General features: G+C 41.8%; 1 protein-coding gene across 3 annotated transcripts in view; it reads right to left on the reverse strand.

The window, feature by feature from the left end:
• The window catches only part of TBX20 (T-box transcription factor 20), a 63,943-nt gene that overhangs the window by 14,658 nt on the left and 23,601 nt on the right, over positions 1-25,684 (reverse strand). For 2 of the 3 annotated variants that reach the window (XM_075586609.1, XM_075586611.1), the window contains exon 6: positions 19,750-19,826. In XM_075586609.1, coding sequence (XP_075442724.1) covers positions 19,750-19,826 — 77 coding nt within the window. Of the gene's footprint in view, positions 1-19,548; positions 19,579-19,749; positions 19,827-25,684 lie in introns of all 3 variants that reach the window. The other variant, XM_075586610.1, reaches the window with a different exon arrangement.

Raw genomic sequence — 25,684 nt, forward strand, 5'->3', positions numbered from 1 at the left:
ACTACTTATTTTTTACTATCATTGTTACCAGTACTAAATATACAATTACGCAACATAAGATAATATGCCTGACTTTGTACAGTCCATCAATGGGAGCCATGAACAATGCAATGAGGGAATACATGACTTCCCAAGGTGGCACGCCTCAAGTTTTATTGACACTTCCCTGCCTTAGTCAAATGCTCCAGCATCATTTACCTCCCTCTTTATTCACTTGATGGTGCTCAGCTATTTCATCGCAGTCTTTTTTTGCTCCTTTCAACAAGCCAACCTTAGAATTGCAGTGCCACACAGTGAACTAACTGGAGTACTAACAAACCTATGGCAGTGCCACACAGTGAACTAACTGAAGTACTAACAAACCTATGGCAGTGCCACACAGTGATCTAACTGAAGTACTAACAAACATATGGCAGTGCCACACAGTGAACTAACTGAAGTACTAACAAACCTATGGCAGTGCCACACAGTGAACTAACTGAAGTACTAACAAACCTATGGCAGTGCCACACAGTGAACTAACTGAAGTACTAACAAACCTATGGCAGTGCCACACAGTGATCTAACTGAAGTACTAACAAACATATGGCAGTGCCACACAGTGAACTAACTGAAGTACTAACAAACCTATGGCAGTGCCACACAGTGATCTAACTGAAGTACTAACAAACCTATGGCAGTGCCACACAGTGATCTAACTGAAGTACTAACAAACCTATGGCAGTGCCACACAGTGATCTAACTGAAGTACTAACAAACCTATGGCAGTGCCACACAGTGAACTCACTGAAGTACTAACAAACCTATGGCAGTGCCACACAGTGAACTAACTGAAGTACTAACAAACCTATGGCAGTGCCACACAGTGAACTAACTGAAGTACTAACAAACCTATGGCAGTGCCACACAGTGATCTAACTGAAGTACTAACAAACCTATGGCAGTGCCACACAGTGATCTAACTGAAGTACTAACAAACCTATGGCAGTGCCACACAGTGAACTCACTGAAGTACTAACAAACCTATGGCAGTGCCACACAGTGAACTAACTGAAGTACTAACAAACCTATGGCAGTGCCACACAGTGAACTAACTGAAGTACTAACAAACCTATGGCAGTGCCACACAGTGATCTAACTGAAGTACTAACAAACCTATGGCAGTGCCACACAGTGATCTAACTGAAGTACTAACAAACCTATGGCAGTGCCACACAGTGAACTAACTGAAGTACTAACAAACCTATGGCAGTGCCACACAGTGAACTAACTGAAGTACTAACAAACCTATGGCAGTGCCACACAGTGATCTAACTGAAGTACTAACAAACCTATGGCAGTACCAGCACTAAAACAGTTGACCTCCACAGAGCACGAGGAGCAGAGGACAGAGGGTTTGTTATTTAATTCACTGTTTTGGATATCTGATATCTGCATACGAACTTTGTCCTGTTTATAGCTTATGTCCTATAGCTTTTCTCAGTGGAGTGTGGGCATATCTGTTAGTGGGGAGGGAAGTACCTCTGGGACCCTTTGGGACCAGGGGGAATGGGCCAGATGAAGAGGTCACCCCTCGAAACGTCGCCCCCCTAGTTTGCTTTCCTTTTTCCATATTGTGGTTTTTCCTTATGTTTCATGTGTTTTATTCCCCTCTTCTCCTTCTTTCCCCTTCACCCCTCACGTTATGACTTCTCCCATGGTGGCATTAATTGTCTCATTGATACATTGGCTATTGTTGCTATAATTTCAGTTTATTACTAGTGTCATTAAAATTGTTAATCTTCATTACACTTGTATTCTTCAGTGTCTTTAGCTGTGAGACAGAGTGCTGGTACTGCCATAGGTTTGTTAGTACTTGTGAGGGGAGTAAGAGTCCCCTCCTGGTCTGTGCACCCTGCAACCTGTCGTATTTATCCTAGTCAGAGTGCTGTCTATCGCCCCCCTTTCTGCTAACTGAAGTTATAGGTTCAATAATAATAACTTTATTTCATATAGAGATTTTCTCTCAGTGGAACGTCACAATTACAGTATAGTGCACAGTACGCACCACATAGCATCTTTTTTTTACATATGAGCTTACCATCTATGTTTTTGGTGCTTGAGGCACAGGGAGATAAAGTGACTTGTCCAAGGTCACAAGGAGTTATCAGGAATTGAACCAGGCTCCCTTAATTCAAACTCAGTATCTATGTCTTTTACACACTGAGCCACACCTTCTCCCAATAGATGAAACAAAGGTGGTCCAAAATCAGTCTTTAAGAGTCGCCAACATGTCAAGATATATATATATATATATTATACTTTATTTTATGACCTTAGCACCAGACCCTATTGTGATTTTACAGGAGTGCTAGTATCTGCTTTTACACACACACACACACACACACACACACACACACACACACACACACACACACACACACACACACACACACACACACACACACACACACACACACACACACACACACACACACACACACACACACTCACACACACACATATATCCCGGAAATCTGCCCTGCCAATGGATCTTTAAAAAAAGGCATTGACGACTTTTAATTTATTAACCATATCCCTGCCATTAGTCTATATTTTAGGCCTATGGTGGACTGCACCTGTCAGCTTCATGCCTACAACATATATGAAAAACTGTTGACTCATTGTAGGATTTATCATGTCCAAATCAAAATCCATGTAGAAGTGGTTTACAACCCAACATAGTGTAGCTACATATGTGTGACGCAATTTACTGCTGATGCTAAATAGATGCAATTAATAATAAATAATGCTAAATAGATCCAAGAACAGCACTCAGTTGGTTTCGCCAGTATTACACTAGTTTTTCATCAATAGTGTTTTATTTATATGTACAAATGAACCCCTTTACAAGGCAAATGTTATGAAATAATCAATATGACGGATTTGTGGTCAAATGTACTGTGGAAACCATTTTCCAACAACACACTTTTGAATCTATGTAATTTCTATGGAAATCCTCCATTACTTGGGTCTGTATATAAAGGTTGATGTGGTTTAAATTAATAATTAATTACTTATATACATGGAAAATGGATATAGAGGTGGTTGGTGGGGGAGAGTTAACGCAGCAGTGTTTTTCAACTGGAGTTCCCCAGGCATCCCTAAAGGGTTCCCTGCAATTTTTAGGTCATTTGAAAATTGTACCAAATTCAGAACAATTTGATCATCTGATCTCAGACGCGCTATTAGAGAGGGTTGGGGTTCCTTACAATGCATCTGATCTCAGACGCGCTATTAGAGAGGGTTGGGGTTCCTTACAATGCATCCGATCTCAGATGCGTTATTAGAGATGGTTCAGGTTCCTTACAATGCATCTGACCTCAGATACACTATTAGAGAGGGTTGGGGTTCCTTATAATGCATCTGATCTCAGACGCGCTATTAGAGAGGGTTGGGGTTCCTTACAATGCATCTGATCTCAGATGCGTTATTAGAGAGGGTTGGGGTTCCTTACAATGCATCTGATCTCAGATGCGTTATTAGAGAGGGTTGAGGTTCCTTACAATGCATCTGATCTCAGAGGTGTTATTAGAGAGGGTTGGGGTTCCTTACAATGCATCTGATCTCAGACGCACTATTAGAGAGGGTTGAGGTTCCTTACAATGCATTTGATCTCAGAGGTGTTATTAGAGAGGGTTGGGGTTCCTTACAATGCATCTGATCTCAGACGCACAATTAGAGAGGGTTGGGGTTCCTTACAATGCATTTGATCTCAGAGGTGTTATTAGAGAGGGTTGGGGTTCCTTACAATGCATCTGATCTCAGACACACTATTAGATAGGGTTGGGGTTCCTTATAATGCATCTGTTCTCAGACGCACTATTAGAGAGGGTTGGGGTTCCTTATAATGCATCTGATCTCAGATGCGCTATTAGAGAGGGTTGGGGTTCCTTACAATGCATCTGATCTCAGATGCGTTATTAGAGAGGGTTGGGGTTCCTTACAATGCATCTGATCTCAGATGCGTTATTAGAGAGGGTTGAGGTTCCTTACAATGCATTTGACCTCAGAGGTGTTATTAGAGAGGGTTGGGGTTCCTTACAATGCATCAGATCTCAGATGCATTATTAGAGAGGGTTGGGGTTCCTTACAATGCATCTGATCTCAGATGCGTTATTAGAGAGGGTTGAGGTTCCTTACAATGCATTTGATCTCAGAGGTGTTATTAGAGAGGGTTGGGGTTCCTTACAATGCATCTGATCTCAGACACACTATTAGATAAGGTTGGGGTTCCTTATAATGCATCTGATCTCAGACGCACTATTAGAGAGGGTTGGGGTTCCTTACAATGCATCTGATCTCAGATGCGTTATTAGAGAGGGTTGAGGTTCCTTACAATGCATTTGATCTCAGAGGTGTTATTAGAGAGGGTTGGGGTTCCTTACAATGCATCTGATCTCAGACACACTATTAGATAAGGTTGGGGTTCCTTATAATGCATCTGATCTCAGACGCACTATTAGAGAGGGTTGGGGTTCCTTATAATGCATCTGTTCTCAGACGCACTATTAGAGAGGGTTGGGGTTCCTTATAATGCATCTGATCTCAGATGCGCTATTAGAGAGGGTTGGGGTTCCTTACAATGCATCTGATCTCAGATGCGTTATTAGAGAGGGTTGGGGTTCCTTACAATGCATCTGATCTCAGATGCGTTATTAGAGAGGGTTGAGGTTCCTTACAATGCATTTGACCTCAGAGGTGTTATTAGAGAGGGTTGGGGTTCCTTACAATGCATCAGATCTCAGATGCATTATTAGAGAGGGTTGGGGTTCCTTACAATGCATCTGATCTCAGATGCGTTATTAGAGAGGGTTGAGGTTCCTTACAATGCATTTGATCTCAGAGGTGTTATTAGAGAGGGTTGGGGTTCCTTACAATGCATCTGATCTCAGACACACTATTAGATAAGGTTGGGGTTCCTTATAATGCATCTGATCTCAGACGCACTATTAGAGAGGGTTGGGGTTCCTTACAATGCATCTGATCTCAGATGCGTTATTAGAGGGTTGAGGTTCCTTACAATGCATTTGATCTCAGAGGTGTTATTAGAGAGGGTTGGGGTTCCTTACAATGCATCTGATCTCAGACACACTATTAGATAAGGTTGGGGTTCCTTATAATGCATCTGATCTCAGACGCACTATTAGAGAGGGTTGGGGTTCCTTACAATGCATCTGATCTCAGACGCACTATTAGAGAGGGTTGAGGTTCCTTACAATGCATTTGATCTCAGAGGTGTTATTAGAGAGGGTTGGGGTTCCTTACAATGCATCTGATCTCAGACGCACAATTAGAGAGGGTTGGGGTTCCTTACAATGCATTTGATCTCAGAGGTGTTATTAGAGAGGGTTGGGGTTCCTTACAATGCATCTGATCTCAGACACACTATTAGATAGGGTTGGGCTTCCTTATAATGCATCTGTTCTCAGACGCACTATTAGAGAGGGTTGGGGTTCCTTATAATGCATCTGATCTCAGATGCGCTATTAGAGAGGGTTGGGGTTCCTTACAATGCATCTGATCTCAGATGCGTTATTAGAGAGGGTTGGGGTTCCTTACAATGCATCTGATCTCAGATGCGTTATTAGAGAGGGTTGAGGTTCCTTACAATGCATTTGACCTCAGAGGTGTTATTAGAGAGGGTTGGGGTTCCTTACAATGCATCAGATCTCAGATGCATTATTAGAGAGGGTTGGGGTTCCTTACAATGCATCTGATCTCAGATGCGTTATTAGAGAGGGTTGAGGTTCCTTACAATGCATTTGATCTCAGAGGTGTTATTAGAGAGGGTTGGGGTTCCTTACAATGCATCTGATCTCAGACACACTATTAGATAAGGTTGGGGTTCCTTATAATGCATCTGATCTCAGACGCACTATTAGAGAGGGTTGGGGTTCCTTACAATGCATCTGATCTCAGATGCGTTATTAGAGAGGGTTGAGGTTCCTTACAATGCATTTGATCTCAGAGGTGTTATTAGAGAGGGTTGGGGTTCCTTACAATGCATCTGATCTCCGACACACTATTAGATAAGGTTGGGGTTCTTTATAATGCATCTGATCTCAGACGCACTATTAGAGAGGGTTGGGGTTCCTTACAATGCATCCGATCTCAGATGCGTAATTAGAGATGGTTCAGGTTCCTTACAATGCATCTGACCTCAGATACACTATTAGAGAGGGTTGGGGTTCCTTACAATGCATCTGATCTCAGATGCGTTATTAGAGAGGGTTGGGGTTCCTTACAATGCATCTGATCTCAGATGCGTTATTAGAGAGGGTTGAGGTTCCTTACAATGCATCTGATCTCAGAGGTGTTATTAGAGAGGGTTGGGGTTCCTTACAATGCATCTGATCTCAGACGCACTATTAGAGAGGGTTGAGGTTCCTTACAATGCATTTGATCTCAGAGGTGTTATTAGAGAGGGTTGGGGTTCCTTACAATGCATCTGATCTCAGACGCACAATTAGAGAGGGTTGGGGTTCCTTAAAATGCATTTGATTTCAGAGGTGTTATTAGAGAGGGTTGGGGTTCCTTACAATGCATCTGATCTCAGACACACTATTAGATAGGGTTGGGGTTCCTTATAATGCATCTGTTCTCAGACGCACTATTAGAGAGGGTTGGGGTTCCTTATAATGCATCTGATCTCAGATGCGCTATTAGAGAGGGTTGGGGTTCCTTACAATGCATCTGATCTCAGATGCGTTATTAGAGAGGGTTGGGGTTCCTTACAATGCATCTGATCTCAGATGCGTTATTAGAGAGGGTTGAGGTTCCTTACAATGCATTTGACCTCAGAGGTGTTATTAGAGAGGGTTGGGGTTCCTTACAATGCATCAGATCTCAGATGCATTATTAGAGAGGGTTGGGGTTCCTTACAATGCATTTGATCTCAGATGCGTTATTAGAGAGGGTTGAGGTTCCTTACAATGCATTTGATCTCAGAGGTGTTATTAGAGAGGGTTGGGGTTCCTTACAATGCATCTGATCTCAGACACACTATTAGATAAGGTTGGGGTTCCTTATAATGCATCTGATCTCAGACGCACTATTAGAGAGGGTTGGGGTTCCTTACAATGCATCTGATCTCAGATGCGTTATTAGAGAGGGTTGAGGTGCCTTACAATGCATTTGATCTCAGAGGTGTTATTAGAGAGGGTTGGGGTTCCTTACAATGCATCTGATCTCAGACACACTATTAGATAAGGTTGGGGTTCCTTATAATGCATCTGATCTCAGACGCACTATTAGAGAGGGTTGGGGTTCCTTACAATGCATCTGATCTCAGATGCGTTATTAGAGAGGGTTGAGGTTCCTTACAATGCATTTGATCTCAGAGGTGTTATTAGAGAGGGTTGGGGTTCCTTACAATGCATCTGATCTCCGACACACTATTAGATAAGGTTGGGGTTCTTTATAATGCATCTGATCTCAGACGCACTATTAGAGAGGGTTGGGGTTCCTTACAATGCATCTGATCTCAGATGCGTTATTAGAGAGGGTTGAGGTTCCTTACAATGCATTTGATCTCAAAGGTGTTATTAGAGAGGGTTGGGGTTCCTTACAATGCATCTGATCTCAGATGCGTTATTAGAGAGGGTTGAGGTTCCTTACAATGCATCTGACCTCAGATACACTATTAGAGAGGGTTGGGGTTCTTACAATGCATCTGATCTCAGACGCACTATTAGATAGGGTTGGGGTTCCTTATAATGCATGTGATCTCAGATGCGCTATTAGAGAGGGTTGGGGTTCCTTACAATGAATCTGATCTCAGATGCGTTATTAGAGAGGGTTGGGGTTCCTTACAATGCATCTGATCTCAGATGCATTATTAGAGAGGGTTGAGGTTCCTTACAATGCATTTGATCTCAGAGGTGTTATTAGAGAGGGTTGGGGTTCCTTACAATGCATCTGATCTCAGACACACTATTAGATAAGGTTGGGGTTCCTTATAATGCATCTGATCTCAGACGCACTATTAGAGAGGGTTGGGGTTCCTTACAATGCATCTGATCTCAGATGCGTTATTAGAGAGGGTTGAGGTTCCTTACAATGCATTTGATCTCAAAGGTGTTATTAGAGAGGGTTGGGGTTCCTTACAATGCATCTGATCTCAGATGCGTTATTAGAGAGGGTTGAGGTTCCTTACAATGCATCTGACCTCAGATACACTATTAGAGAGGGTTGGGGTTCTTACAATGCATCTGATCTCAGACGCACTATTAGATAGGGTTGGGGTTCCTTATAATGCATCTGATCTCAGACGCACTATTATAGAGGGTTGGGGTTCCTTACAATGCATCTGATCTCAGACGCACTATTAGATAGGGTTGGGGTTCCTTATAATGCATGTGATCTCAGATGCGCTATTAGAGAGGGTTGGGGTTCCTTACAATGAATCTGATCTCAGATGCGTTATTAGAGAGGGTTGGGGTTCCTTACAATGCATCTGATCTCAGATGCATTATTAGAGAGGGTTGAGGTTCCTTACAATGCATTTGATCTCAGAGGTGTTATTAGAGAGGGTTGGGGTTCCTTACAATGCATCTGATCTCAGACACACTATTAGAGAGGGTTGGGGTTCTTACAATGCATCTGATCTCAGACGCACTATTAGATAAGGTTGGGGTTCCTTATAATGCATCTGATCTCAGACGCACTATTAGAGAGGGTTGGGGTTCCTTACAATGCATCTGATCTTAGACGCACTATTAGATAGGGTTGGGGTTCCTTACAATGCATCTGATCTCAGACGCACTATTAGATAGGGTTGGGGTTCCTTATAATGCATCTGATCTCAGATGCGCTATTAGAGAGGGTTGGGGTTCCTTACAATGCATCTGATCTCAGATGTGTTATTAGAGAGGGTTGGGGTTCCTTACAATGCATCTGATCTCAGATGCGTTATTAGAGAGGGTTGAGGTTCCTTACAATGCATCTGATCTCAGAGGTGTTATTATAGAGGGTTGGGGTTCCTTACAATGCATCTGATCTCAGACACACTATTAGATAAGGTTGGGGTTCCTTATAATGCATCTGATCTCAGACGCACTATTAGAGAGGGTTGGGGTTCCTTACAATGCATCTGATCTCAGATGCGTTATTAGAGAGGGTTGAGGTTCCTTACAATGCATTTGATCTCAAAGGTGTTATTAGAGAGGGTTGGGGTTCCTTACAATGCATCTGATCTCAGATGCGTTATTAGAGAGGGTTGAGGTTCCTTACAATGCATCTGACCTCAGATACACTATTAGAGAGGGTTGGGGTTCTTACAATGCATCTGATCTCAGACGCACTATTAGATAGGGTTGGGGTTCCTTATAATGCATCTGATCTCAGACGCACTATTATAGAGGGTTGGGGTTCCTTACAATGCATCTGATCTCAGACGCACTATTAGATAGGGTTGGGGTTCCTTATAATGCATGTGATCTCAGATGCGCTATTAGAGAGGTTTGGGGTTCCTTACAATGAATCTGATCTCAGATGCGTTATTAGAGAGGGTTGGGGTTCCTTACAATGCATCTGATCTCAGATGCATTATTAGAGAGGGTTGAGGTTCCTTACAATGCATTTGATCTCAGAGGTGTTATTAGAGAGGGTTGGGGTTCCATACAATGCATCTGATCTCAGACACACTATTAGATAAGGTTGGGGTTCCTTATAATGCATCTGATCTCAGACGCACTATTAGAGAGGGTTGGGGTTCCTTACAATGCATCTGATCTCAGATGCGTTATTAGAGAGGGTTGAGGTTCCAAACAATGCATTTGATCTCAGAGGTGTTATTAGAGAGGGTTGGGGTTCCTTACAATGCACCTGATCTCAGATGCGTTATTAGAGAGGGTTGAGGTTCCTTACAATGCATCTTACCTCAGATACACTATTAGAGAGGGTTGGGGTTCTTACAATGCATCTGATCTCAGACGCACTATTAGATAAGGTTGGGGTTCCTTATAATGCATCTGATCTCAGACGCACTATTAGAGAGGGTTGGGGTTCCTTACAATGCATATGATCTTAGACGCACTATTAGATAGGGTTGGGGTTCCTTACAATGCATCTGATCTCAGACGCACTATTAGATAGGGTTGGGGTTCCTTATAATGCATCTGATCTCAGATGCGCGATTAGAGAGGGTTGGGGTTCCTTACAATACATCTGATCTCAGATGTGTTATTAGAGAGGGTTGGGGTTCCTTACAATGCATCTGATCTCAGGTGCGTTATTAGAGAGGGTTGAGGTTCCTTACAATGCATTTGATCTCAGAGGTGTTATTAGAGAGGGTTGGGGTTCCTTACAATGCATCTGATCTCAGACACACTATTAGATAAGGTTGGGGTTCCTTATAATGCATCTGATCTCAGACGCACTATTAGAGAGGGTTGGGGTTCCTTACAATGCATCTGATCTCAGATGCGTTATTAGAGAGGGTTGAGGTTCCTTACAATGCATTTGATCTCAAAGGTGTTATTAGAGAGGGTTGGGGTTCCTTACAATGCATCTGATCTCTGATGCGTTATTAGAGAGGGTTGAGGTTCCTTACAATGCATCTGACCTCAGATACACTATTAGAGAGTGTTGGGGTTCTTACAATGCATCTGATCTCAGACGCACTATTAGATAGGGTTGGGGTTCCTTATAATGCATCTGATCTCAGACGCACTATTATAGAGGGTTGGGGTTCCTTACAATGCATCTGATCTCAGACGCACTATTAGATAGGGTTGGGGTTCCTTATAATGCATGTGATCTCAGATGCGCTATTAGAGAGGGTTGGGGTTCCTTACAATGAATCTGATCTCAGATGCGTTATTAGAGAGGGTTGGGGTTCCTTACAATGCATCTGATCTCAGATGCATTATTAGATAGGGTTGAGGTTCCTTACAATGCATTTGATCTCAGAGGTGTTATTAGAGAGGGTTGGGGTTCCTTACAATGCATCTGATCTCAGACACACTATTAGATAAGGTTGGGGTTCCTTATAATGCATCTGATCTCAGACGCACTATTAGAGAGGGTTGGGGTTCCTTACAATGCATCTGATCTCAGATGCGTTATTAGAGAGGGTTGAGGTTCCTTACAATGCATTTGATCTCAGATGCGTTATTAGAGAGGGTTGAGGTTCCTTACAATGCATCTGACCTCAGATACACTATTAGAGAGGGTTGGGGTTCTTACAATGCATCTGATCTCAGACGCACTATTAGATAGGGTTGGGGTTCCTTATAATGCATCTGATCTCAGATGCACTATTAGAGAGGGTTGAGGTTCCTTACAATGCATCTGATCTCAGATGCGTTATTAGAGAGGGTTGAGGTTCCTTACAATGCATTTGATCTCAGAGGTGTTATTAGAGAGGGTTGGGGTTCCTTACAATGCATCTGATCTCAGACACACTATTAGATAGGGTTGGGGTTCCTTATAATGCATCTGATCTCAGACGCACTATTAGAGAGGGTTGGGGTTCCTTACAATGCATCTGATCTCAGATGCGTTATTAGAGAGGGTTGAGGTACCTTACAATGAATTTGATCTCAGAGGTGTTATTAGAGAGGGTTGGGGTTCCTTACAATGCACCTGATCTCAGACACACTATTAGAGAGGGTTGGGGTTCCTTACTATGCATCTGATCTCAAACGTGCTATTAGAGAGAGTTGGGGTTCCTTACAATGCATCTGATATCAAACTCGGTATTGGAGAGGGTTGGGTTCCTCAGAATTTCACAATATAATGATGGCGTTCCTTAACCACAAAAACAGTTGAAAACCGCTGATCTATAGTTTCAATGTCACAGAATTAACAGACAATATTTTACGCCTAATCAATGCAGTATTCTCACAAGTTTGTATATCTTTGTCCCCCCTGGTTTAATAAAAAAAAACATAGATGTCACCCTCCTGCTTTAATATAAAATAGTTATGACCTTTGTTCAGTCTCACTTATCAGATTTTTAGGGCCTGACCTTTTAAAAAAAAAAAAAAAAAAATTTAGATAGGGTTGGGGTTCCTTATAATGCATCTGATCTCAGACGCACTATTATAGAGGGTTGGGGTTCCTTACAATGCATCTGATCTCAGACGCACTATTAGATAGGGTTGGGGTTCCTTATAATGCATGTGATCTCAGATGCGCTATTAGAGAGGTTTGGGGTTCCTTACAATGAATCTGATCTCAGATGCGTTATTAGAGAGGGTTGGGGTTCCTTACAATGCATCTGATCTCAGATGCATTATTAGAGAGGGTTGAGGTTCCTTACAATGCATTTGATCTCAGAGGTGTTATTAGAGAGGGTTGGGGTTCCATACAATGCATCTGATCTCAGACACACTATTAGATAAGGTTGGGGTTCCTTATAATGCATCTGATCTCAGACGCACTATTAGAGAGGGTTGGGGTTCCTTACAATGCATCTGATCTCAGATGCGTTATTAGAGAGGGTTGAGGTTCCAAACAATGCATTTGATCTCAGAGGTGTTATTAGAGAGGGTTGGGGTTCCTTACAATGCACCTGATCTCAGATGCGTTATTAGAGAGGGTTGAGGTTCCTTACAATGCATCTTACCTCAGATACACTATTAGAGAGGGTTGGGGTTCTTACAATGCATCTGATCTCAGACGCACTATTAGATAAGGTTGGGGTTCCTTATAATGCATCTGATCTCAGACGCACTATTAGAGAGGGTTGGGGTTCCTTACAATGCATATGATCTTAGACGCACTATTAGATAGGGTTGGGGTTCCTTACAATGCATCTGATCTCAGACGCACTATTAGATAGGGTTGGGGTTCCTTATAATGCATCTGATCTCAGATGCGCGATTAGAGAGGGTTGGGGTTCCTTACAATGCATCTGATCTCAGATGTGTTATTAGAGAGGGTTGGGGTTCCTTACAATGCATCTGATCTCAGGTGCGTTATTAGAGAGGGTTGAGGTTCCTTACAATGCATTTGATCTCAGAGGTGTTATTAGAGAGGGTTGGGGTTCCTTACAATGCATCTGATCTCAGACACACTATTAGATAAGGTTGGGGTTCCTTATAATGCATCTGATCTCAGACGCACTATTAGAGAGGGTTGGGGTTCCTTACAATGCATCTGATCTCAGATGCGTTATTAGAGAGGGTTGAGGTTCCTTACAATGCATTTGATCTCAAAGGTGTTATTAGAGAGGGTTGGGGTTCCTTACAATGCATCTGATCTCTGATGCGTTATTAGAGAGGGTTGAGGTTCCTTACAATGCATCTGACCTCAGATACACTATTAGAGAGTGTTGGGGTTCTTACAATGCATCTGATCTCAGACGCACTATTAGATAGGGTTGGGGTTCCTTATAATGCATCTGATCTCAGACGCACTATTATAGAGGGTTGGGGTTCCTTACAATGCATCTGATCTCAGACGCACTATTAGATAGGGTTGGGGTTCCTTATAATGCATGTGATCTCAGATGCGCTATTAGAGAGGGTTGGGGTTCCTTACAATGAATCTGATCTCAGATGCGTTATTAGAGAGGGTTGGGGTTCCTTACAATGCATCTGATCTCAGATGCATTATTAGATAGGGTTGAGGTTCCTTACAATGCATTTGATCTCAGAGGTGTTATTAGAGAGGGTTGGGGTTCCTTACAATGCATCTGATCTCAGACACACTATTAGATAAGGTTGGGGTTCCTTATAATGCATCTGATCTCAGACGCACTATTAGAGAGGGTTGGGGTTCCTTACAATGCATCTGATCTCAGATGCGTTATTAGAGAGGGTTGAGGTTCCTTACAATGCATTTGATCTCAGATGCGTTATTAGAGAGGGTTGAGGTTCCTTACAATGCATCTGACCTCAGATACACTATTAGAGAGGGTTGGGGTTCTTACAATGCATCTGATCTCAGACGCACTATTAGATAGGGTTGGGGTTCCTTATAATGCATCTGATCTCAGATGCACTATTAGAGAGGGTTGAGGTTCCTTACAATGCATCTGATCTCAGATGCGTTATTAGAGAGGGTTGAGGTTCCTTACAATGCATTTGATCTCAGAGGTGTTATTAGAGAGGGTTGGGGTTCCTTACAATGCATCTGATCTCAGACACACTATTAGATAGGGTTGGGGTTCCTTATAATGCATCTGATCTCAGACGCACTATTAGAGAGGGTTGGGGTTCCTTACAATGCATCTGATCTCAGATGCGTTATTAGAGAGGGTTGAGGTACCTTACAATGAATTTGATCTCAGAGGTGTTATTAGAGAGGGTTGGGGTTCCTTACAATGCACCTGATCTCAGACACACTATTAGAGAGGGTTGGGGTTCCTTACTATGCATCTGATCTCAAACGTGCTATTAGAGAGAGTTGGGGTTCCTTACAATGCATCTGATATCAAACTCGGTATTGGAGAGGGTTGGGTTCCTCAGAATTTCACAATATAATGATGGCGTTCCTTAACCACAAAAACAGTTGAAAACCGCTGATCTATAGTTTCAATGTCACAGAATTAACAGACAATATTTTACGCCTAATCAATGCAGTATTCTCACAAGTTTGTATATCTTTGTCCCCCCTGGTTTAATAAAAAAAAACATAGATGTCACCCTCCTGCTTTAATATAAAATAGTTATGACCTTTGTTCAGTCTCACTTATCAGATTTTTAGGGCCTGACCTTTTAAAAAAAAAAAAAAAAAAATTTAGATAGGGTTGGGGTTCCTTATAATGCATCTGATCTCAGACGCACTATTATAGAGGGTTGGGGTTCCTTACAATGCATCTGATCTCAGACGCACTATTAGATAGGGTTGGGGTTCCTTATAATGCATGTGATCTCAGATGCGCTATTAGAGAGGGTTGGGGTTCCTTACAATGAATCTGATCCTAGATGCGTTATTAGAGAGGGTTGGGGTTCCTTACAATGCATCTGATCTCAGACACACTATTAGAGAGGGTTGGGGTTCTTACAATGCATCTGATCTCAGACGCACTATTAGATAAGGTTGGGGTTCCTTATAATGCATCTGATCTCAGACGCACTATTAGAGAGGGTTGGGGTTCCTTACAATGCATCTGATCTTAGACGCACTATTAGATAGGGTTGGGGTTCCTTACAATGCATCTGATCTCAGACGCACTATTAGATAGGGTTGGGGTTCCTTATAATGCATCTGATCTCAGATGCGCTATTAGAGAGGGTTGGGGTTCCTTACAATGCATCTGATCTCAGATGTGTTATTAGAGAGGGTTGGGGTTCCTTACAATGCATCTGATCTCAGATGCGTTATTAGAGAGGGTTGAGGTTCGAAACAATGCATTTGATCTCAGAGGTGTTATTAGAGAGGGTTGGGGTTCCTTACAATGCACCTGATCTCAGATGCGTTATTAGAGAGGGTTGAGGTTCCTTACAATGCATCTTACCTCAGATACACTATTAGAGAGGGTTGGGGTTCTTACAATGCATCTGATCTCAGACGCACTATTAGATAAGGTTGGGGTTCCTTATAATGCATCTGATCTCAGACGCACTATTAGAGAGGGTTGGGGTTCCTTACAATGCATCTGATCTTAGACGCACTATTAGATAGGGTTGGGGTTCCTTACAATGCATCTGATCTCAGATGCACTATTAGATAGGGTTGGGGTTCCTTATAATGCATCTGATCTCAGATGCGCGATTAGAGAGGGTTGGGGTTCCTTACAATGCATCTGATCTCAGATGTGTTATTAGAGAGGGTTGGGGTTCCTTACAATGCATCTGATCTCAGGTGCGTTATTAGAGAGGGTTGAGGTTCCTTACAATGCATTTGATCTCAGAGGTGTTATTAGAGAGGGTTGGGGTTCCTTACAATGCATCTGATCTCAGACACACTATTAGATAAGGTTGGGGTTCCTTATAATGCATCTGATCTCAGACGCACTATTAGAGAGGGTTGGGGTTCCTTACAATGCATCTGATCTCAGATGCGTTATTAGAGAGGGTTGAGGTTCCTTACAATGCATTTGATCTCAAAGGTGTTATTAGAGAGGGTTGGGGTTCCTTACAATGCATCTGATCTCAGATGCGTTATTAGAGAGGGTTGAGGTTCCTTACAATGCATCTGACCTCAGATACACTATTAGAGAGTGTTGGGGTTCTTACAATGCATCTGATCTCAGACGCACTATTAGATAGGGTTGGGGTTCCTTATAATGCATCTGATCTCAGACGCACTATTATAGAGGGTTGGGGTTCCTTACAATGCATCTGATCTCAGACGCACTATTAGATAGGGTTGGGGTTCCTTATAATGCATGTGATCTCAGATGCGCTATTAGAGAGGGTTGGGGTTCCTTACAATGAATCTGATCTCAGATGCGTTATTAGAGAGGGTTGGGGTTCCTTACAATGCATCTGATCTCAGATGCATTATTAGATAGGGTTGAGGTTCCTTACAATGCATTTGATCTCAGAGGTGTTATTAGAGAGGGTTGGGGTTCCTTACAATGCATCTGATCTCAGACACACTATTAGATAAGGTTGGGGTTCCTTATAATGCATCTGATCTCAGACGCACTATTAGAGAGGGTTGGGGTTCCTTACAATGCATCTGATCTCAGATGCGTTATTAGAGAGGGTTGAGGTTCCTTACAATGCATTTGATCTCAGATGCGTTATTAGAGAGGGTTGAGGTTCCTTACAATGCATCTGACCTCAGATACACTATTAGAGAGGGTTGGGGTTCTTACAATGCATCTGATCTCAGACGCACTATTAGATAGGGTTGGGGTTCCTTATAATGCATCTGATCTCAGATGCACTATTAGAGAGGGTTGAGGTTCCTTACAATGCATCTGATCTCAGATGCGTTATTAGAGAGGGTTGAGGTTCCTTACAATGCATTTGATCTCAGAGGTGTTATTAGAGAGGGTTGGGGTTCCTTACAATGCATCTGATCTCAGACACACTATTAGATAGGGTTGGGGTTCCTTATAATGCATCTGATCTCAGACGCACTATTAGAGAGGGTTGGGGTTCCTTACAATGCATCTGATCTCAGATGCGTTATTAGAGAGGGTTGAGGTACCTTACAATGAATTTGATCTCAGAGGTGTTATTAGAGAGGGTTGGGGTTCCTTACAATGCATCTGATCTCAGACACACTATTAGAGAGGGTTGGGGTTCCTTACTATGCATCTGATCTCAAACGTGCTATTAGAGAGAGTTGGGGTTCCTTACAATGCATCTGATATCAAACTCGGTATTGGAGAGGGTTGGGTTCCTCAGAATTTCACAATATAATGATGGCGTTCCTTAACCACAAAAACAGTTGAAAACCGCTGATCTATAGTTTCAATGTCACAGAATTAACAGACAATATTTTACGCCTAATCAATGCAGTATTCTCACAAGTTTGTATATCTTTGTCCCCCCTGGTTTAATAAAAAAAAACATAGATGTCACCCTCCTGCTTTAATATAAAATAGTTATGACCTTTGTTCAGTCTCACTTATCAGATTTTTAGGGCCTGACCTTTTAAAAAAAAAAAAAAAAAAATTTAGATAGGGTTGGGGTTCCTTATAATGCATCTGATCTCAGACGCACTATTATAGAGGGTTGGGGTTCCTTACAATGCATCTGATCTCAGACGCACTATTAGATAGGGTTGGGGTTCCTTATAATGCATGTGATCTCAGATGCGCTATTAGAGAGGGTTGGGGTTCCTTACAATGAATCTGATCCTAGATGCGTTATTAGAGAGGGTTGGGGTTCCTTACAATGCATCTGATCTCAGACACACTATTAGAGAGGGTTGGGGTTCTTACAATGCATCTGATCTCAGACGCACTATTAGATAAGGTTGGGGTTCCTTATAATGCATCTGATCTCAGACGCACTATTAGAGAGGGTTGGGGTTCCTTACAATGCATCTGATCTTAGACGCACTATTAGATAGGGTTGGGGTTCCTTACAATGCATCTGATCTCAGACGCACTATTAGATAGGGTTGGGGTTCCTTATAATGCATCTGATCTCAGGTCAGGGCCTGACCTTTTAAAAAAAAAAAAAAAAAAGATTTTTTTTTAATATAACTAAATAGCTATTGACATTAAGAACTAACTAGACAAATTGTAAATTTGTATTTTGCCTTGAGCACACATATTGTTTGCAGGTTATTATAAAAAAAAACTGTCAAATCAATTCTATCAAGAATTTGTATTATGATTAACCCCTATTGATCCCTTCCTTCTTTACAATCAATCTTTTATTGTTTTTTTGCTTTAAATGGCAAAGCTTTACGTTAAATATTTATATGTTAAGAAATATGGAAAAGTAGGGCCCCAAAACTGGCGAATGCCTAAGATTTAGCTTCAGCGTCCACCTAATGCTCTCCCCTCTTGGCACAACCCATTAGCGCATATAGCGATATGACAGCAATATTTGGGAGTTAATAATGGAGAAAAATATCATGGAGCCATTACACACAGGACTGGCAAGAGATTCATATCATGGTTCTCTGAACAGCTTTTTTATTTTTAAAACACAATTTTACTTAATTTTACTTAATATTACTTATTAACTTAAAATTGAAGCAGTTCACTACAATGAGCAAAAGTATTTTTAGGCCCAAACAGTGCCGAGTATTCAGCCACTTTTCTTTTTGTTATTTAAAGGAGCAATCCAAGAAATGTCCTGCATGTGTGTGTTTTTAAATAAATCAGTTCTGTTGTATTAGATAATACTTACAACTGTACTTTTGGGGGGGATTCAAATCTTAATGCCATTGTAATGAGTTTTAATATACTGAGCAGCCTTTGATTTCTATAGCAGGATTTATCCCACCTCCCCAGCAGTGCAAGATCTTTGCAACACTTTCCTGTTTGTGATATTTTGTTGCCAATATTCCCAGCAGTGTGAGTTGCAAACTGTAACAATAGATGTTACCTTAGTAATGTAAGGATACATTGTAGCTGCTGAGTTACACTAACAGAAGGATTGAGTGAAACTAAAAGGCGGCCATTTAGTAAACCCTGGGAAGCAGGATCTTTGCTGATCGATCACGGGAGAACCAATCGATCGGCATCATAGGTAATTCGTTTTCAATTAAGATGATCAAAGGCTGCATATATTAAAACAAAAATATATATTTTTTAAGTGCCGCTTGGACTGCCTCTTTATGCCAACCATTGAAAGCAAAAGCACTGCTTAGCAAAATATATTGGGTCGTTAGATGGTAGCAGTTTTCACATTGTTTCATCATTTCACATATGTTTAAAGAAGCTTTTTTTTTTTTTTTTTAATTGAGACCGAAAGCATAACTCCAAAGAGGACATTACACGCCACATAATGTGCACTACATATGGCTGCTGATAGCAGAAGTGAACAAGGAAAGCCTTCATCTCACATTATGGTGTGTTTCCCTGGTGTATATATATAAAAAAGAAAGGACTTGAGGATGTCCCAACAAAGCAAACACAGAACTAGACAATTAATACATTTGTATTGTGAGAAAACAAAAAAGATACAAGATACAAACCGGTACATGAGCCCAGTGCACGGGCTTAGACTTAAGGAAGAAAGAGAGAGGAAAAGAAGCAGATGGTTACATACATACAGCAAGATAACATTAATGCCCACAAGTTCTCTTAAGTTGTGAGCACAGTTTTTTTCTTTCTTACAAACTTTCTCTTTTTCTTTATCTTATCTTCCACCAAAGTAAACACAACGTTCCCATTACCTCTCAATATCAGTGAGTCTGGATGAGTCCCGGAATCCTTTAGCAAAGGGGTTGCTGTCAATTTTCAACTTGGTTATCTGGAAAGACAAGGGCAGCACAATGGTACCATTTTTGGTACAAAGGCATCGTGTCCTACAAACTGATAAGCAATGAATCCTCGTAGCTTTACAGCTAGGATGATCCGTCTGTTCTCTGTTTATGTTGTCACCCATCTGCAGAACATGTTTCCCTTTTGCTACAATGAACGATCCGTCAGATTTTGAATTGCTTTTATTATGAGGTGAGAATTTTTGTAATGTCTGGATGTTCAAAATAAAAAATGTTTACAGTCTACTTCAAAGTACAGGGATCTATTCAATATAGAGTTCTAGGTGTAAAACGAGTGTAAAATCCAGCGTTATATTTATGTAAGAAAAAAAAATTCCATTCCGAGCTGGTTTCCCTGAAAAAAATGTGTTGTTATTTTTGCTCCAATTTTACACCCGTTTTGCACGTGAGAGTTCTATCATTTCCTAAAATTGTTTCGTGTTGTTCCATGTTATTTAAAAAAAAATAAAAACACTATGCAAGAGATTATGCTATCAAGTATTGTGTAATGCTATATCAAGGCCACATCAATGTAAAAAGCGTGAAGCAATAAAAGTTGGAACTAATTAATGTTTTCCTGTCCCACCACATTAGGTGTTTGTAAAGTTCAAGGGTCTATAGGCCATGCAGTACCTTTTTGCAGGGACCTTACTTTTCTGATAGCAGAAAAACAGTGAAGTTCTGAAGTGTTAGGCTTTGGTCCCGCTGCGTCTGGTGGCGCGTGCGGCCGCGTGCGCGTTCCTCACCAGCAGGGGTATCCTTTCCTAGCCGGGCCCAGTCCCCCTTCGCTGCACGGCTCACAACGTGCTGTGACGCGTCAGCCACCAGGGGATGCAAGAAAATTGTAATCCCGAGCGGTGACGCGTCACGTGGTGCGCTGATGAGCCGATCAGCGGCGGGGGCGGGAGCGGGAGCTGTCAGACAGCTTCCTCCACAAGGTAGGGTGTGTGTGTGTGTGTATCAGCGTGTGTGAGGAGGGCATTTGTGGGGGAAGGGGGAGGGAGCGGGAGCTGCTTACCTTCCAGCAGCCCACAGCAGCTCCCTCCTGCAGCTCGGGAGACCGAGACCGAGCCCGTGGAAGGAGAGGGGGGCGGGGGGGGGGGCTCCGATCAAACCGCGCCCCCCCCCTTCCCACTCCCGCCCCCTTCCGCTCTGGCTCCGGCTCCCTACAGACCGCATATCGCGGTCTGTGCCTGTCAGCGCGCCGCCTGTCTGCAGTGCGGGCGCGCTGACTGAGGGAGCGGGGCCTTAGCCTTAGATGTGGCGCAAGTGCACAATGTGGATATATATTGTCAAAAGCAAACATGGTGTCATCATAGTACATTTATCAGTATCAGACATTTGACAAATAACCCCCGTCATGTCCTCGCCAATACACCGTAATCTGCGCATCCATCAAAAACCATCTTGGAATATGTCACTTGACCTGCAATTCAACTCTGTCACAGCGGTTTGACTGCTCGGATTGAAACACGACCTTTAAATCTTAAAATTATGAGATAGTTTGTTGAAAGTGTAATGTGTTTATCTTTTATCCAATAAAGGGAGAGTAAATTGAATCAAATCTTTAGCAGCCGCAATGGAGAAAAAGGGAAGAAAATGTTCTTATTTCAATTAGCTATAAATAATTGTGTATGATAATGCATGTGCTTATCTCTAAACACTCATAAATGATATGCCCGAACATGACATATTCTTTGATGTGAGTTAAATTAGAGAAACAGAAGCACTGCAAGGCTGGGCACTTTCACTGATGTTTTGATTCTAAAAAAATATATATATTGTTTTGGTTTTGGAACTCGATTGGTTTTGGATTTTTTTTATATTGTGGAAAAAAAATCAAAATAGGCAGATTTGTATTTTATTTTTGCTCGTTGAATGGTGCTAGTAGCCGTATTGGGCTCAGAAAGATGTATGCTAAATGTCTGAACACCTCATTCGCAGATGAAGACCCGCGCTGTGATGAATCTCATGTGCTATGTATGTAAGGCTCCCATCTCCAGTTTGGAGGTCACATCTGGCAAAGAGACCTCTGCAATCTTGAAGTTTATGCACAAGTCAATAGTTGTGCATGGTTGATACATCGGTCCATGAAAAAGTAGCACAAAGCCCACAAAGTATCCTAAAAATATTTGCGAAATTGTTGAACTTGTTGTCGAAGATGTTTGAACAATTTTTTTTAGCAAAAGATTGCGGTCTGTTTAATTCACAAACGCAAACGTTTGCCTGGTTTATTTAGGAACAAAAGAAAAATGAATCCAAGGATGAGCCTTTTTAGGGTTTTGGCTGGAATTTCACCGAGACTCGAAAGACGTGTTCTGAAGTTTGACTCGAACATCCTTACTATAAACCAATGAACTTAATTGGGGCGTTTCTTTTAATTGCCTACCATCATATATTCATCTCAGATCTTTCTGTTCAACATGGAAAAGACCAGGAAAAGATCATTGGAATGTTGAAGAATGTACAATCGCTTTAAATAGTTTTAGTGTTTTCTTGTGTGTGGTATAATTGTATTGTGGTGACTAAGGTTTAATATATATTAAATATTATAGTATATATTAAATTATATATATATATATATATATATATATATATATATATATATATATATATATATATATAACTGTATGCTCATCTGCATGTCTAAGGCAGGTCTACAACCCCGTATACACACACACACACACACACACACACACAACACAGCCCCAATGCTACAACCTATATGACAAATTAGTTAGTACATTACTATGTATTTTATCTATATTCTGCCCTCATATTTGTAACCCCCTGTGCCTGCTATCAGCACAGGACATGGCCCCTTTAAGAATTATTTTCCACTGGACCATGTGACTGTGCTTAGCCAGTGGAATGACAGTTGGTGCCAGTTGGAAAGGGATTGCTGAAGGGACTGGTGTGGCACTTTGTTTTGATATGGTGAGGCTGCTGAAGAACACTGCAAGGGCCTGACCGATCCATGGAGTGAGGAGACTGGTGGATTTTGCTGGCCAGTACAAAGTACAGTGACACCTCAGGGAGCACTGCAACAGCTAAGAGGAGAAATATCAGGATTTAACAGCCAGAGGAAAGAAATAGATCCCCCTGAATTGGAACACAGGTTATGTTTTCAAATGAACTGTAAGAAGCAGCAGCCTGCATCTGTTTGAAACCAGAGCTCCAACGAAAGGTTATTAAACAAATACCCTGTCTGATCAACAGGGTATGTGAACTAATATGCAGTGACTGTAAAATATATACAGAGGCGCAACGGTTGTGATTTGTTTTTGTAGGATTAGAGAAATACTGTGTGGTTATGTCGTAGCCCTGTTTACTGTATGTATCCCTGTTCAAAATGATAGATAAAGTAATATACAGTTTGCTATAATTCCTTACAGTTTTGTTGTGTCTAATTACTCCTGCGAAACCCCAAGTTACAGAAGTTTCAGGACTCAGGCCCTGACCTCAGTGACAGGTTCTATAGGCTGAGGTAAAGTAAAGAGGGGTTACATTGGAGGCGCTGCTGAGATTTTCACCATAAAGGGGACAAAAGCGCAGGGATATCTACTGATACTGTCCATCAAGAAAACGTGACGGTGGACATTTTGTGTAGTGCACAAGGTTTTTCTGTCACCATGAGTGCCACCATCTTAACTGACTGGTGCTCCAGGGTGGGAATAGACCGTGATAAGGCCTTTTTAGTAACAGGAATCCCTGACACTGTGGATGATGTAGCTATTAATGGGTTGCTTGAAACAGTGCAAGTGTGGGGGAAAATCCGGATAAAAGAAAAAGTGTTACATTATGATGATTTTTTTAAATTATATTCTGTGTATGCTCTGAAGCTATTGACCCACAGACAGGACCCACAAGTGTACCCAGGGTAGATGCCACAACTGTATGGAGTCTTATTACTCGATATAGTCCCTGTAACAGGGGAGATATCCCTGTTCAAGTAATGTGCCTCTAATCCAGCAGTGTGGTGGTTAACTGCTGGTAGTCAATTAACAAACACCACCTGCCTGATTAGATTGCTTAGAAAAGCCTGTCTTTTGAGACAGGAAGTGAGACTCCTTAGCTCACACCTGAGCTGAACTTGGAGACAAACAGTCTTGAGCCCTGCCAGAAGAAACAGCAGAGCTGCTTTCAAGACAGAGGGGAAACTTCTAAACCTGAATGCTGACACACCCTGAGGAAAAGGGAGCTGAACCTGGGACAGAGAAGATTTTCCCTCCAAACCACTACAAACCGATAAGACTTTCATATACAAGACTTTTTATATCTGTTCATCTCATGCTATATGTTTGTGGCTGGGAGACATGCTTATCTAAGGGAGTTGTGAACTGCATAGTATTTCACTAGAAATACTCCCAAGTGAATAGAAGCTTTGTTTACCCCTTGTTTGGATGGTTCCCTGATGTTAAGGAAACAGGCGCAATAAAAGGCTTATTTAATTTCACTATAATCAGTCTCCCTTGCATACCTCTGTGAGCGTCCGCCTACATATGGTGTCCGAAGTGGGACGAGAGGGGGTCTTTGAAGTTAGAATGGACCGGAGATTTGTTCTGTGAATTTTTTTTTATGCTTTTTGCCTACAAACAGTCTGAGCAACTTAAAAAAAAAAAAAAAAAAATCTCATGCAGCAGAGATCAGAGTTAAAGTGATACACACCACTGCACTGAAACTTACAAAACCACAGATGGACTCTTTTCCCCAATCCCAAGAGGAGAGAGAGAGAGACTGCTGAAGCAAGTAAAACCTTATTTGCCTATCACAATAAAGTGTAATATGCTCATTGAAATAGGAGGTTTGCCTTCCAGTCATAGTCAGGGTTCAAGAAGTGAGTTAGCCCTTGAAAGGGATAGGCGTTTGTTATTTTCAAATGTTTAGCTGAAGCAGTGAATACAGATGGTGACCCATGAGCGGTACTGATTCTGCAAGTAAAGGCTGCCACACCGCATAGGACTACAAGTTGTGAATGGAGTATATGCAGAAAAATGTGAAAATTGATGCAAGACTGTGCTGAAGCAGGGGAATTTTCAGTAAACAAGTGCTGAGGGTAAAATTGCCTACTAGAAAAAAAGGAATTGCTGAACTGTGTAAAATGTATCCCAAAGTGTGAAGAGTGAATGTCATAATACCCAAAGTTGAGACTGAACTCAAACAGAAAATCACATTATTTGGCTGGTGCAGAGAGATTGCACCTAGCAAGTAAATGATGTAAATCAAACAGAAGTTTTTACCTAGCAACTACACATTAAGCATACCCAATGAGAGATTAAACCTAGCAAGTAAATGGTATAAAGCAAATAGACGTTTTTACCTAGCAACTGCACATCTTGTATACCTGATAAGAGAAAATGCATGCACAGTACTGCTGATATTGTAAAACTTACCCAAGAAAGAAAACGTCTACAGAGATGCCTGTGAGAGCTACGACCTCTACAAGCAAAATATGCCCACCAGTAGGACTACCACAATTAGCAAATACAGTGGCAACAGCTGCAATAGCGCCTCCTGAGGTCAGGAAGAAAATTACACCTGATAGCCTAAAAATGGAGGACAAGATGCAGCGTTCCTGTAATGAACCCTACCCCACGGAAGAGTGGCCCTTCCAGTCCAATAAAGAGGAAGACATCTCTTACAGGGAACCCGAACCGAGTCACACCCACAAAACACCCCAAGAATGGTGGGGGTGCCTGAACTCGGCACGAACCGAAAAGACCGCTCCCTTTGATGACGAATATGATCAGCAGGAGAAAGAGCGGGAGCAGTGGATCACCGAATATTTCCGTCAGCTATTACAGTTGCAAGAAAAGCCGGGTGGATCCAGTGACGCTGCTAAAATTTT

Source organism: Ascaphus truei, chromosome 2 (genome assembly GCF_040206685.1).
Source record: "Ascaphus truei isolate aAscTru1 chromosome 2, aAscTru1.hap1, whole genome shotgun sequence".
Taxonomy (NCBI): domain Eukaryota; kingdom Metazoa; phylum Chordata; class Amphibia; order Anura; family Ascaphidae; genus Ascaphus; species Ascaphus truei.